Here is a 15,250-nt window from a genome sequence, read left to right as displayed (position 1 = left end):
GTGTGTGTGTGTGTGTGTGTGTATGTGTGTGTTTGTGTGTGTGCATATATATATACATATATATATATATATATATATATATATAAGCTATCGCTTGCTATTCCGTAAAAGTGATACACAAAGTTTGTTCAAAAATATTTTCCAGAAAAAATATATATATTCTTGTATGTACGTGATTTCTGTTCTCTTTCTCAAATTTTTCATCTCTGTAAATCCTATTACTACTTTATATATACATAGGTGTCAGGTACGGTCGATTCCGCCAGAATTATTTTGAGTAAAAAAATCAACGACGGCGCTAGCGTGGTAGATGCGCCCAATAATTCAAACACGGTGGTAGATAGGATGAAGTCTGTGCCGAAGCGCAATACGAAACCAAAAGCCTCATCGAGTTCACTAGACCAAAAAACTAAGCACCCAGGTACCGATGATATTATGTCGAATGAGTCGAGCGCATCAACTAGGCACAGAATGGTGGAGAAGGCAGACCAGCCCATGAAACAGACGGCTGAAAGTGACACTAAACGAAACCCTCGGAAGGCAAAATCTGCACAGTATGAGATTCCGCCGTACGACAAAAAACAGATGAGTTTATCGAGAACGGCTCAGAGGAGTGAAGGACATAGTGACAGTATGGTTAAACCCGCTTTGGATACAATGAAGAGTAAAAGTACTCTAGAAACAGAGAATTCGACTCCTGCAAAAGAGATGCGGACGCCAACAGGTACTAAGAAGGATGAAGTCTCCCTCGTACCTTGGGGCATAGACATGTCGGGGATGCTGAATGACTTCAGAGATATCTGGGCTTCGCCATCCGAATTTATAGTAGAGAATCTGATGGTGGGCAAAGGAACCAGTGCTATAGAGAGCGATGAGGATGAAGGGGCTGGCAGCAGTAAAGATAAGAGAGAAAGTAGGCAGCTGGTGACCAAACAAGCTCTCACCACGCCGATTAAGAGGTTGGGGCGCGACTCCGTACTCTTGGAGAGAGAAAAGAAGGCTATGCCGTGGGATGGTATAGAATCGGACAGTGAGATGGATGGTGTGGAATCGGGCGGGCAGATAAGCGGCCAATATCAACCCACGCAGGTAAACAAGGATGGTGATGATTCATATTCTACGAATGGTAGTACTCGACCAAGGTCATCCAAAGAATATTCGAGACTGAAAAAGACAGCTAAAGATCATATAGATGGCAACGATAGCGAGGTCGGTAAGGAAGAAACGTACCGTATCCGTGACGGAGGATTATTGAGCGCAGAACAGGGCGAAAATGTGTACACGCACGGGCTCAAACAGGAGAGCGCATCGGATCTATCAGGTATGAACACATTCATGAATGGTCTATACATGGTCTCCAAGTACATACTAGACGATGAGGACGATTCCAGCAATGGTCTGCCTCGGCATGATACACACGCACTTAAGCGGGAAAGAGTACGGTCTACTGATGAGAGCTCCTCTGTAGTAAATAGTAAGCAACCTCTAGGTAAACGCTCAGGTAGCATACACACTGTGGGGGTGGAGAAGTCTGTGAGCGAGGGCTTTGATCCGCTGGGGGCTACTGTAGCTGGCCCTAGTACCGAACTTCCTAGTAGTAGTAGTAATTATGATGGACTAAGCACGTGGAGAAATCGGGTAAAGACTACTAGCAAGAGTTGTGAAACTGAAGCTGACGGAGATCAGTTAGACTCTAACCCTAGAGCCACAGGACAGAGTGCCTGGGCCAAACGACAGGCACAAAAGCATGGCGCAGATAGTAGCGGTGCACGACGTGCAACAAGAACAACTAGCAGATCATCGGAGAAAAAGGTTGGACCGCGGATAGGAGGAAATACAGATAGAAGGGGGCTCCACAATGAGCAGTTGGCACAGAAGAATATGGAGTCTGACGTAGGGTTTTACGACCAGGTGAGACTGAGACCTGATATAGAACGGAAGAAACCCAAAGAAAACGGTACCAAGGGAGTGTTGGTGCAGCAGCCTGAACACGCGCAGATACAGACCTTCATGCTGGAAAATGTGTACCGAGGGGATGGAATCAAACCGCGCCGCACCGGGGAAGTGATTGGGACGAAACGTGGCCGGGAGATCTACACAGAGGTGGCTGCAAGGCGTGGTGGAGGCCATGCTACTAAACCCGGGACTAACACGGTAAGCGTGGGCGTGGACGATCGCGAAAGTGAAAGTGAAAGTGAAAGTGGGTCAAACAGGGATGAGGACAGACAGGACCAAGGAAGTGTGGTGCAAGTGGTTGGTGCTTTGGCCTCCATACTGAGTCCAATCGATTGGTTTGCTTAGATTTTGTACATACAACTCGCATTGCTGCTCCGCCTTGATTTATTAACAAGCGTGGATATTTGTGAGCATGCGTGTTTGTGCTTTGCTGATGATTGAAAATCTAGCGATGACGTGGCGTGGGGTCCATCAGACTACAATTTAAGTAGGAGATACTTCGCCGGAAAGGTGTATCATGAACCTTCAACCACCACGATTGTGATAGACAAGACACCCTACGCGAGTCTACGGTCTCGCATTCTTTTGCGTCCGCGCCGCGATGTGCTTAATGTCTTATTCCCACGTATACTGCTACTGCGACGAGAGGCCCCTAAGGTGCTCGATTTAATAGGATTAGTTTTACACGGGCCAAGGAGGATAATCTATGATTGTAAATGCAATCGCAATCGTAGATCCGTTCATACTTCACGCGTTCATACGTGCAGTCGGGCGAGTAGGTGTTATTCCATCGGTGGTTTAATGGCACGCACACGAATGGGCACCTGACCGATCCCTTCTCTCGTGCGGGCGGATGTACTTCAAGCGAACCTTGGGGCTTGGAATTCGTCGCTACAGAGTTTGTGCGATGCGCTGAAGGACCATACATAGTCGACAGCGTGTCTCAGAAAGGTGTATGGGAATGCAAGGCTTGCAAAGCGTGGATAAACCACTAGCGTTCAGACACACGCGTGTCACTACTGGACAGTTGTTACAGCACACTAGTTTGGACTTGTGCTGTCCTCAATCATGACGTTTTAGTAGAAAGTGCTCGTGCATCGAGTGCGAAAGGAGGGCTGGCGAAGTCTGTCTGCTTTTATATACAGCAAAAAGTCAGGAAAAACGTTACGACAACTCACGTATACCGCTCCAATATTTTTCGCCTTGACACCTATGAGGTTCAGCAAATATTCTCTCAAAATGGGAGTTACAGCACAAGCCTCATGAGCATTGGGACCACTATAGTTGTGTGATCTTAGGCGTTCGTCTACACGATCGGCAACACGATTTCACCAAGTGTCATATTGCGTCGAGGAGGAAGTTATATCTGACCACCCTAGTTATTTTCAGTGCGTACTTGCACACGTTCGGCAACACCGTATCTGAATACCAGTTGACACACAAAAACAAGCGTATATTTTTCTTGGACTGACCAATCGAACTGAGAAGAGAGAGTGAGTTTGAGCAAACCTACCAAATGTTGCTGGGTATACGATACACTCTTTGTAACACCTCGAACATCTATGGATAGCGAGGTTATAGCAACGATGAGGCACGGCCGCACGGATGATGAACGTGTCGACCTTTCAAAGTTTGCAATACACAAACGTACCCACTATGTTGGCGCATGCATTCCAATAGATCTCCGCAAACGGGATAGACATACCCCGCAACCGAGCGCTGACACAGTCCTTGTCGTCTTTATTGAATACAGAGGCGAAGTATGACACTGACTATATACTACTATCTTATCAACGGGTGAGAGAAGAGAGCAGACATAATTATGCGAGTAAAATAAATCAATATTGTATTTCAATGCTTATAGGCTTCAATTCTTCGGCTTGATATTTGTGGGACAACCTTTCTTCATTCTGGTACCATTTCCTTCACATCGGATTGCCTGACTGCAGTCGTTGTTTTCGAGATAAGTATAGTAGAGCTTCTATTATTAAAGCTCGCTCCTAGTGGGCCAAAAGCTTGGATTGTAATACATCAAAAGGGCATCATCGAGGTAGGCCTGACCATATACTGTTGAAAACATCGGTACCTCGATGGCAGTAGACGAAATGCATATGTGAGATTCATGTTCTTGACGTGCGGTGATATGGTAGTCGCGCTATTTCGAAAAATGCACAGATGAAACTTTTAATCTCATGGTACAGCGTTATAAAGCTGAACAATCTGTCTGGTCGTTGCACCTTAATTATTATTGGTGTTCAGATGCTTAGAGGCGCTACTTGACCCTTGCTTAGCTTGTGCTGTAAATTTCGTGTTTACCGTCGCTGATACAGTCCAGGAAACACAGAATGAAATGTATCCCAATTTTCAGTATTTACCTCAATGTAAATTCAAACTATGATTCAGCCAGCGGAGAAATTTGGATAATTATAGCTGAGTGTATTTGTGAAGAAACCAACTGTAGAGCCTGGCCTCTGGTGGAATTTCCCGTTCGTTCTGTGGCGATAGTCATGTCCGATTCTTGTCAGACTCGTCTGCTCAACCTTGAGTTCAGTATATGAAACGTTAAATTCGCCTCCACGCCTGTAGAATTACCAAATTCTCCCAAACCAACTTTAGAGTGAACTGTAAATTGAACGAGTCTGGCATAAAAATATAGTGTTTGAGGGCCAACACTACTTTTCCCACATGCGGTCAGGTTATACACCGAAATAGATTAACAAACTGCAGGCGATTACATCTTGTGACCACAGTATGAAAGAATAGCGTACCTAAATGTGAGAAACTAAATGAATGAAATGATCCTACTCTTTATATTAGTATATGCTATTGTTGTAGCCTCAAACGAGATCAACAAACAATTACAATTCTGAAAGCAGTGAATCACGAACTCTTCCTGCACTCTCGGTAATAGAGTGCAAATGAATGAAGACCGGAAACATTCCGGATCTTTCTGGGGAGCAGGCTTATCATCGCCAGTGACGGCTAGCCGATTCCAATCAATGTACTACAAGCAAAGCTGCAATAACTAATTGTTGAAAATACTCTTCTGATGTACCTTCGTGTGATACATCAGGCCCCCTCTGCTTGTGAACTTCTTCTCGCAATTTTCCCACGTGCACGCATAGGGTTTGTGCCCAGTGTGCGTGCGTGTATGATAATCTAAGCCGGCTTTTGTGGTAAATAGCCGACCGCAATTTGTCCACGTGCAAGCAAATGGGTGGACCCCATTATGGGTGCGCATGTGCGCAACCAGACCTGTGGATGTTATGAACTTTTTGCCGCAATTTTCCCAGCGACAAGGGTAGGGGCATTCCCTTGTGTGCGTCCGAGTGTGTCGCTTCAAATGTCCACTCTCGGTGAACCGCTTGCCACATCCTTGCCAAGTGCAGTGATATGGCTTTTCGCCAGTGTGTGTACGCACATGCGCGGTTAAGCGGCTAGATGTTGTGAAGCGCTTGCCACAACCCTCCCACGTGCAGTTATACGGCGTTTCCCCAGTGTGCCTCCGCATGTGCTTCGTAAGATCACTCCGGTAGGTGAACCCTTTATCACAGTCAGTCCAGGAGCAGGCAAATGTCTTTTTCGTGGCTGTGGCGACTGTCGCGCTCTGTACGCCTGACGATGCCGAGTCACTCGCACCTACCGTCAACTCAGTGGATCGAACAGGGACTGCCAACCCAGACATGCCGGCGCTCACAATTGTAGTAAGCTCGGTCTCATTAGGCCCCGGCAAATCGCTGTTTCTTGGCTTCAAAGCGTAACTTGGTGGTGCTTCCATATACAGTCGCGCACCACCGCCCCCAGGCTGAACTGGTTGCGAAAGGGAATTGCGCCGAGGCCTACCCCTACCCCTCACTTGCCCAGCATTGTCGCCATTAATTGTATTAGCACTTGCATGTACAGCCATTTGTTTGTGCAGGTCGATGTGTTCCCGCAAAGCCAGCTCGGAGTGAAACTGAAGCTGGCAATTAGGCCACATACAAGTCATAACTGATGTACGGGCGTTGGTACTCCTCGACCCATCGTACATCAAATTGTCCTCGCGACCTGTAACAGAACCGTCGTTGACGAATCCGGAAGAGCGCTTGAGAATTACAGCGTTTTCTTGAGAACCTATAGTACGCAAACCACTATCTGGGTTCGGCGCCACGCTCACACCAGGATTCCCTGAATATCGCGCAAGATTGCCCGCGCTGTCCTGAGACACGCCGTTTTGGGGTGGCTCTCTCAATACATGCCCGTCAGTGGTGCTAGTCTGGTTGCTGCCTCCGGTTGTCGAACGCTCCTTCTGTGACATCCACTTGTATCCCTCTGCAGGGTTTAGTCGGCCAGTATCAGGCCGGCTCATCGTCTCTGAACGCAACGAATCGGCCCTGCTTAGATCCGCCGAGGATCTTTTCTTGTCAAATACGGTGTCGGGATTTACACTTCTGATCGCTGGATGACTCTGAACTGGGGTACTCAGGCCTTGGTGTGACCCAAGTGCACGACCACGTGCCTGATGAGGCGGCCGCGCCGGGTCGTCTCTGTTTCGCACATTGTACGAGTCGGACGCCACGCTTGCTACGTAAGGACGAAACCTTGCAACACTACCTTGATCCCCAGGCCCGACTTGATGAACCTTGTTTATGTCAGCGACATATGCACTCTCGTTTAGTACCGCCTTCGACATTGGCTCATTCGCGCAACATTCCATATCCTGTTTGGCAGTGGACTTAGGTAGTAGAATGCCTCGCTCATAACGTGCCCGTCTGCTGGGGCTGTAATTGGCTGCGTCTGACATAGCGTTGATGTCACTTCTATTAGAGGTGACACCCGGGCTGCCTGATAACAAAACTCGCGAGTGTTGCACTTGATAGTGTTGATCTGCAGCCCTCTGACTTCTCGCTCCTATCGAGGCTTTGGATTGTGAGCCTTCACCAGCACCCTCCACTACTACTTTACAAGTTTTGAAGTGGCCCACCTCCCAGTCTCCATTCTGTGTGATAATTGAAAGCAAACAAGGTTATGAGGAATTGTTAGAGTTAGAAGTGCGGGATGGATAGACATGATTTGACGATAGACGACTAAGCAATTCAAAGTACATTCCCTCACGTTCAAAACTGACGCATCGACGCCGACTGTTTAGCCGCAAAAAGCGACATGCTTTTGAAAACTTGTTCTGTCGCATACAGACCCGGAGGAATTCTCGAACCCTGCAGGCGAATCGCGTACATTTCCACAAGATTTGTTTCAGACTCTAGTTCGTACGCCAATTATATACAAAAGCTATAGTACTACATGCGAGACAGCGCAAATATGTGCGAGCACTTAAGGTCAATCGAGCATTGCAGCTATGGCCATCTTGTGTATAATTATAACTAGACAATAGAGTATATCAGTACTTACCAGCACTGTTATTGAATAAGCCGTCCATAAACATCACACTTATTAAGAAGTTTAAGTTTGACATGCACGTAATTCAACGTACACGGAGAAAATACTTGAACGCGATACAGTGTAGCTGTAGTCCATTCAAAAGATATTAAAAGTGCGATAAGATCAAAAAACCAGCTCGATCAATCCAAAAACCATTCCGTACCTGACACTCCCGTGTACAGAAGTATCGCTCATAGCAGTTGCACATCAGCACAGCGATTCTGTCGCAAACGACGCAGCGGGGTTCTTTCGACGAGGACATCGTGCATGTGTGGCCTTGGGCCCCTCACTAAAGCGAGAAACTGTCCGATTCTCGTGTACATGCTCCGACAGTTGTGACTTCTTAGGTCCGGAGCGTTCAACTATTCTCCGCACTCTTTAACATGGAAATCTTCTTCTTGTGTATGACTGTACGTATGAAGGAACAGTTGTCCTCTTTTGTGCAGTACAAAACAAAAGATATTTGTTGATTTTTTTTTGCTGTCCGTTGGAAGAATTCCATTTGCCTCTATCTAAAAAATAAGCAAGGCAGCGGCGAGTGACGACTGCTCACAGGTAAAAAATACCGCAGGAGAAAAAACCTTAAACCAGGTTTTCGTCATTTTGGATTGACCTGACTTTTGTATTACATTTTCTTTTTGGCTGTTGATTCAAGATTTAATTGAAAACTATATCTATATCAAGAGTACTCTTTGCGGGCTGCGGAATAGGTCAGCGTATAGAATATTATTTATTTTCACCCTTGCGGCATGAGCTCTGACATATACTTTCAAAAATGGAGATATGAGTACAAGTTATAAATACACAAGCCAGAAGAAGGGTACATTACAATGATTATGTAGGGCCTAAATTATTCCTATAGGCGTATGCTTGTCAACGTTTTTAAAAAACAAAATGACCTTCCAAGTCCCAACTATAGTACTCCCATAATAGGAATATACAGACTATTTATGCGAGGTGACTGTCACAGTGTCACTGGCCTCATTGTATCTTCGTAATTATAAAAATAATAGGTTGCTGTTTTTCTTTGTTTTTTTTATACGAAAACAAAACGAGTCTTCTGATGACTATAAAAATAAATTATAAATATCATAGCCTTATTATACCGTTATATGTATATTTAAATTTATATTTGAATTTTACATATAAATTTATGAATTTTTTTTTCAGAAAAACAAAATTAATACATATTGCAAATGGTAAATAAAAAAATCCTTAATTAAAAAAAACAAATATAGGTCTCTTTATAATATACAGTAAAATATTATATATAAAATATATAAAATCCGTTATATATTTGGGGGGGGGTTTTTTTAACATAATGATAAAATATAGCCTTCTGAAAATTATATTTAGAAGGCTATGAATAAATGATACAAGAAAATAAACTTCCCTATTCAAAACATGTTTTTTATTAGTGATCAGTCGTACCTCTTTATATGTCTAGTTCCCAAAAGGCAATGGACATATAAAGAGGTAGACATTCATGGGTCAGGTTTGCCAGGTTCAGGGACTGATATCGTATCAGATTCAGTAATCTATGTTGTTTTGCCTGGCTCGAGCGCTACAGATGCAGTTTGTTTCGAGTTGTCTGGTTTAGTCGGGGTGCCATTGTAGTACAAAAATCAGCATGATAACCTGGTGCCTGACTTGCATTCGCAGCCAGCACACTTGTGTGCTCCTGACGTTGGTTGCGTGATCGTGCATTCTTTCGCACAATAACGATCACCACTATTAGTGTCTTGCATCAGAAATTAATAAATAGTAGTGTATGTACTTAGATATTACAACCCAAGCTAAGCTAAAAATGTTGTGAATAAAACACACACCATATAAATTCCGAGGATGGGCAGACTGATGGATCGGCCCCAAAAAGGCTGTAATAGCTTGACTCACATATGGGCCGGCACAAGTAAACGCTGGACATATAATGAGGTAGACGTCTTAAATAGGTGGACATATATAGAGGTACGACTGTACTTTGAAATTTTATTCAACCAGGGTTTTTTTATAAAACATCTTATTGTTTTTTTCTTCTATTTTCATGTATAATATTTATGATAGATCGAAAAACTAAAAATATACTATTTTTAATCCAGGTTGTCCAAAGACCCCAAACCTACTATGCGAAAGGAAAATATAATTTTTAAAGAACAAACCAAATTGAGGAAACTAACAAAAGATGTGATAGTGCGTATTGTTTACTATTTACAGAATATGTTTTTTAAAAACAAAACAAAAACTTATGGTTCTATTATTTTATCCCCCCTCTAGAGAGTGCAACAAAAAAAATAAAGAAAAAGGCAACCGCAAAACTGACAGTTCATTACAAAAAGTACATCCCCAGCCACCTGGGTCGAGAGGGGCCCGGGGCCCTGCCCTCTACAGTCTACTGGGCCCAGGAGCGAGCCGTAAATGCCAATAAAAGCTCCGAAAATGGACAATATTCGAGCGTATCGTTGTAACTCCCTGAACCGATCAGCCCCGATGTGTTGATGAACCTCCAAAATATTGGATTATTAGAGGAAATGGCACTGTATTCACGATTCATTTTTTCCATAAAACCAGGACAACTTGGGCCCTCATATGAGTATATCTTGCCGACTCTGAATACAACCTATTTTTGGAGTATTAATATTTTGGCAGTTCGATTTTGATCTAAATCTCTCTCAAATAAATAAAAATCATATTTTCTACACTCCTGTTTCCCTGACCCCGACGATCTTACGTGTGCACATAATATACACACACATAATATACACACACGCAACCACTTGAATTTCACTTGCCTCTAATTACTAATACAACAGCATACAACATTGTAGCGAGCTACTCCACACTAGAGTATTGTTATGTAGGAAGAGGCATTAATAGTGTGACACGCACGAGATCAAAGACACCATGTCGAGTGAGTATGGATGGGCACTCAAGAGCTTGGATGGCGATCGCTTTAAGGAGGAAATCCTTCCAGGCGGCGAATATGACGGTGTTCACCTACAGAAGCTTGTCAAACGCAGCCCTTACAGCAAATATAAAAATCATCGAGGAATGCTGAAGTCATTACGAGGTGCTCGGGACCGAATCCTTGCCTGTAAGTTCTGAATTGATGCTTGGATTCGGATAATCTAGACGTAAGGTTTCAAGGCATGCAGTTGGTACGATAGAAGGGTATGTTAATGTAATGAATTTTCAAAGTTTGTACAGTGATAATTGTATGCTCGGTCTTTTCACAATGCCACAAATATGTTTTAGGGTTTAGGGTTTAAATATTCCATCAAACTTGGCACACTGTTACTGAACAAATATCACGAATATGTGTATGCTCATATGGCTATGCATCTCTAGTGGCTGAACCTTGCATGTCAATACCTATCACGTATACCAGCTACGAGATGAATAAATATGTCTCTGTGCTTAAGTATTGCCGATGTGTGCTGCTACAGATAGTGAATAACCCAACCAAACATGAAGCAGCGCCGTCATGTACACTATGATGCATCACGTTCTGTTTCCAGTTTTGGGCTGGGCTGTGCACGCGTGACCATGTAAATTTATTGTATGGCATATATCAATCAATTCAGGCATATGGGTGTGAAATGTCCCATAATTATTCTCAGTGTGCACTAGTCGTGCTTCGGTTGTGGCAATCTTGTCCATAAAGCTCCAGTCGTGCGTACTTGCGAGACGCGCCAAAACAAGCCAAAACGCATCAAAACGTGCCAAAACGCACCCTGGTAAGGTAATTGTTTCAGTGTTTTATCAGCAAAATATACAATTTCACTGTAAAACCCACCGTATACCCCGACTAGACATCCTACACGACAATACTGTCGGAGGAAAGCGTCGAATTTACGGTTGGACTCTTTATTAATAAGGTGTATAAATGGGCGTGTCACCGTAAAATGGCGATTTTCCGTATTTTTAGTGTCTAATAGATCGCGCCTACAGCACCTATATCAACTGGGGCTCCGATAACATCGGTAAATAAACTCTAAAGGATACCCTCACGGTGGGGTTTCGATTCTATTGCTCTCCGCTCTCCGCAAAATGACTATATATATGGCAACTAAAAGCATGTCCAATGAACACCAAACACGTGATATACGCAATAATTCAAGAGGTGTGTTTTTGAAAATTTCATATAACTCAGTTGTAGCTCACTATAAAGGTCACAATGGTGCGTGCGTGCTTATATATATCCCAAGTGTATTCTCTGACAGTATTCATTGTAGCTGTTACCACTTTGGATGTTGCTTCCTTGTTCTGACTTAAATACGATCGTTTATGCACGTCTTGTTATTTCCTACTGCAATGCCGTTGGCTACATAAGTCATACGTATACGTGCACCATTGCGACTACGGTGTGTATTTGCTCGCATTCGACAAGTCTTCATCAAACCGACTAGTGATTGGAAAGTATGATATAGAGCCCTGCCCTCCATTCACCTACCGGATTATCTCTTAAGGGTGCATTGTGTATAGGCTAGCGATGTGTGTACACGTGGGGCCATGAAGGATAATAATCTCTTCGTTGAAGTTTAGATAGTATGATATTTTTGTATGACGTGATTTGGTATTGCATATACTTGTTTATTGAGTTCATGTATACTATCGTATTGTGTGCTTGTGAAATAGTATGAATGTTGTCCTGTTAGATATGGCGCTAGAATATATGATGAGCTTATATCGAGCTGTGCTGTTCTATGTAAATCAGCCTGCAGCTAGAGGGGAGCACTACATCGACAATCTGTATATCGTTCTCTACATTTTTGTATAGTATGTAGTAGCACGTATTCAATACGGCGTACCTTAATGATGATAACATGTGCACACACACGTGATTTATTGAAATCCATATTTCTGTTTATTGAAATTTATAGTCGAATAGTTACCTAGCTGTATGTATACATTATGTATAATCACGATATAGTCGTCTGTATCCTTTATATAATGTGTTGTATCTATACATGATGCCCCTACTCTGTACAGAGCTGACTGCGCACTCATAACATCAGTGTTGCCAGAGTTGATGTAAGCCTGTCGGCCTGGTCGACCCTAAACCCTAAAACCCTAAAACAACCCATACTCATGTTTCTTGATACTATATATTATCATTTGGTGCATGTTGACATGGCAGTGTGTGTGTTTAAACTTATTTGTTTGCATGCGGGATGTCGAGAAGTTTAGGATTGTCTTGCATAAAGTTCTTCAAGTCGAGCTGGGTGAATATTGATACGCTTATCTGCGAACTGTGAATTACAAACAAAATTTGATGAGATTTGAACTCTACATGTAATAAGTGGTGTATCCTACATCAACTATATTGACTTAGCATTTATAGAAATTTAAATCGCTGGTGTATTGCATAGTTCACAGCATACAAAACCTTCGTTTACACATTCTGCAGTGAATTATTGCAACCAACACTTGAACACTTTGCAATACATATCTCACACAGGTATTATGGGAAGATCGAAAGTTGTTGTTGGATCCCGATGATATGTCAAATACGTTCGTTACGGTGGACGGAATTGATTGCAATGTTCCTGAATCCCATCCTTTTCGAGCCTCATTGATGTCTCACAAAACGAGACACGCCGCTTATAAATACGAATTAGTAATTTCAATCAGAGCTGGGGACATTTGCTTTGTCAACGGGGGGGGGGTTGAAGCAGAGACAGCTGACATCACTCTATCACGAGATTTCCTAGTTTATGTGCTTGTCGTGGGAGAGAAAATCGTTGCAGATAAGGGATATGAGGATGGCTTTGAATACTTCCCCACGCCCTTAGAAGCTACAGTTGAGAATGCGGCAGCAAACGCAATGATGAAGCGCTGGCGTGCCCGACATGAAACAGCTAACGGCAGAATGCGTAGTTTCTATATTCTCAAAAGCCCATTCCGCGCCTCCAGGTTGAAGCATTCAATATATTTTATGGCCGTTGCAATTATCGTGCAACTGTCTATTCGCAGCGGTCATTCTCTATTTGATAAGCGTTGATCTTGGACCACAGCGCAATCTGGACACAATTTCAAAGTCAGGCAATACTATACAGTACTACACGAGCGGTGACACGCGGACATTGCTGTATTCTCGTATCCTGATTCATAAATATCATGCGTACGTGTTATGCATGCTCTATTTTTCTACATTCAACTATATCATTCGAGCAGACCCATGCGTGTTGGTATCGAAGAGATGCTCACAACACACACACAGCCTCCTTAAGGCCAAGAGCGGATGACGAAAAACACATATAAATATCCTAGCCGAACATATAAAGGTATACTGCACCCATCCATTGATTGTGTATGACACACGTAATATCGACAAATAAGGCCTTGATCTGGTGATAAACCCTTGGTTCGATTTGGGTGTAATTTGGTCCCAATACAATAGCGATCAGAGGGCAGTTTTCATATTTTATTTTATTTTGGAATTTACGGCTCTCTCCAGCTGCCCTGAGCCCCCGATCCCGAATATTTTTCTATTTTATTTTACATATATGTACATAGTACATACTGTTTTTAATATATATAAAATAACACAAAACAAATATTTTATTACATCCAAATTTTTATGTTATTTAACATTTTTGAGTTGTTTTTATTTTTAACCTCAATTTTACATATTTTGTTTTCTTACAAAAATATGGTGCAAATATTTCGTTTTTTTCTATAGCCTACAGAGTCATCAGTCTACACTCCTAAATAAATAGTAGATAAATAGTATGTACTACTGCTATTTACAGCCCTGTGCCTGAGGCCTGAAGCCCTGAACACGCCATATATATTTTTAAATATAAATATTATTTTATGTTTATCTAGAAAGATAAACCTAAATTTCAGGGGGGGGAATTATTGGTGGATATTTACTTCATCTTTTTATTTCTATTTAAAATTTTAAGCCCAATTGATAGCAATCCACCATTGAAGAAGGCTATGCGTTATACTTGTATAAATATTTTCAATATTGCATAGAGCCTTATTGAACAAATATAGTAGCAAAATTGACTATTAGAAATAAAATGGGGTAGAAATAATAGCTGCAACATTCGTTATTTAGCCAATAACATCTAAGATTCATTATGAGACTATGAAGAACTAATCGGATATTGACTCGGACACATGCAATTAGACAAAGACTGATGGCATTATATATTTTTATCCGCTTCATTATTCTAATTTTTAGAAAAAACAAATTATGAAACATTTCAGATTATAGAACCTTGTTCTTATTCCTTTTTAAAAAACCCAATATTTAAATTTGTTTTTTTATATACAAATGAAGTACAGTAGGCTAAGAATTTGAAGTTTTCAACTGACAAAAACATAGCCCTCTTGTCTAATTTTCAGAAAGCTATGACTAAAATCAAAATACTCGTGACAATTACCGAATTTCGGTACTTAACGGCGGTAATTATTTTTAAATTGCCGCCGGGTCGTTTTTAACTTCGAATCGTCACTTCGAATCGTCAGACGCCGAGTCGCCGACGACGTCAGTTGAGAATTGAAGAATTTAGAGCCTTCGGCGTTCGTCACACTGACACAACTAGTCAGTCAACTACACAACAAGAGAAGTTGTAACAGTAGTAAAATACGTTGGACTTTTGAGAGCTGGCAACTTTACCCAAATATAAATATTAACAAACAGTTGATTCAGTTCACCACGAAATTCCTAATACTACCTATTTTTCTTCTAAACAAAATACAACAAAACCCTTACATTTTAGCACACAAAAGAAAAGCTGGAAGTGGGGCCATTCACCAGTCGTAGAGTGTAGACTGTAGACTCCCTGTAGTAGAGTGACTGTAGAGTGTAGACTGTAAACTCACTAAACTGTAAACTGTAAACTCTGGCAGAGTGGTAGCTTGG

The 15,250-nt window shown here is 42.3% G+C and overlaps 3 protein-coding genes across 3 annotated transcripts; 2 read left to right on the top strand and 1 right to left on the bottom strand.

Moving 5' to 3' along the window:
- Positions 1-345: 345 nt before the first annotated feature.
- Positions 346-2,301, top strand: SARC_06530 (hypothetical protein; the record flags this gene model as incomplete). The annotated part of the gene is made up of 1 exon (XM_014299558.1): positions 346-2,301. One exon carries the CDS (start codon positions 346-348, stop codon positions 2,299-2,301), a length of 1,956 nt encoding a protein of 651 aa, XP_014155033.1.
- Positions 2,302-4,100: 1,799 nt separating this feature from the next.
- Positions 4,101-7,773, bottom strand: SARC_06529 (hypothetical protein). The gene is made up of 2 exons (XM_014299557.1): positions 7,538-7,773; positions 4,101-6,934 (listed from the first exon to the last, which is right to left on the bottom strand). Exons 1-2 carry the CDS (start codon positions 7,634-7,636, stop codon positions 4,982-4,984), a joined length of 2,052 nt encoding a protein of 683 aa, XP_014155032.1. The 5' UTR covers positions 7,637-7,773; the 3' UTR covers positions 4,101-4,981.
- Positions 7,774-12,528: 4,755 nt separating this feature from the next.
- On the top strand, positions 12,529-13,669 carry SARC_06528 (hypothetical protein). Its single transcript, XM_014299556.1, has one exon. The coding sequence runs from the start codon at positions 12,875-12,877 to the stop codon at positions 13,373-13,375; it is 501 nt and encodes a 166-aa protein (XP_014155031.1). The 5' UTR covers positions 12,529-12,874; the 3' UTR covers positions 13,376-13,669.
- The last annotated feature ends 1,581 nt before the right edge of the window (positions 13,670-15,250 follow it).

The sequence above is a fragment of the Sphaeroforma arctica genome (assembly GCF_001186125.1).
Source record: "Sphaeroforma arctica JP610 unplaced genomic scaffold supercont1.470, whole genome shotgun sequence".
Lineage (NCBI taxonomy): Eukaryota > Ichthyosporea > Ichthyophonida > Sphaeroforma > Sphaeroforma arctica.
The sequence above is the reverse complement of the archived record's forward strand: the minus strand, read 5'-3'. Positions and strand labels throughout refer to the sequence as shown.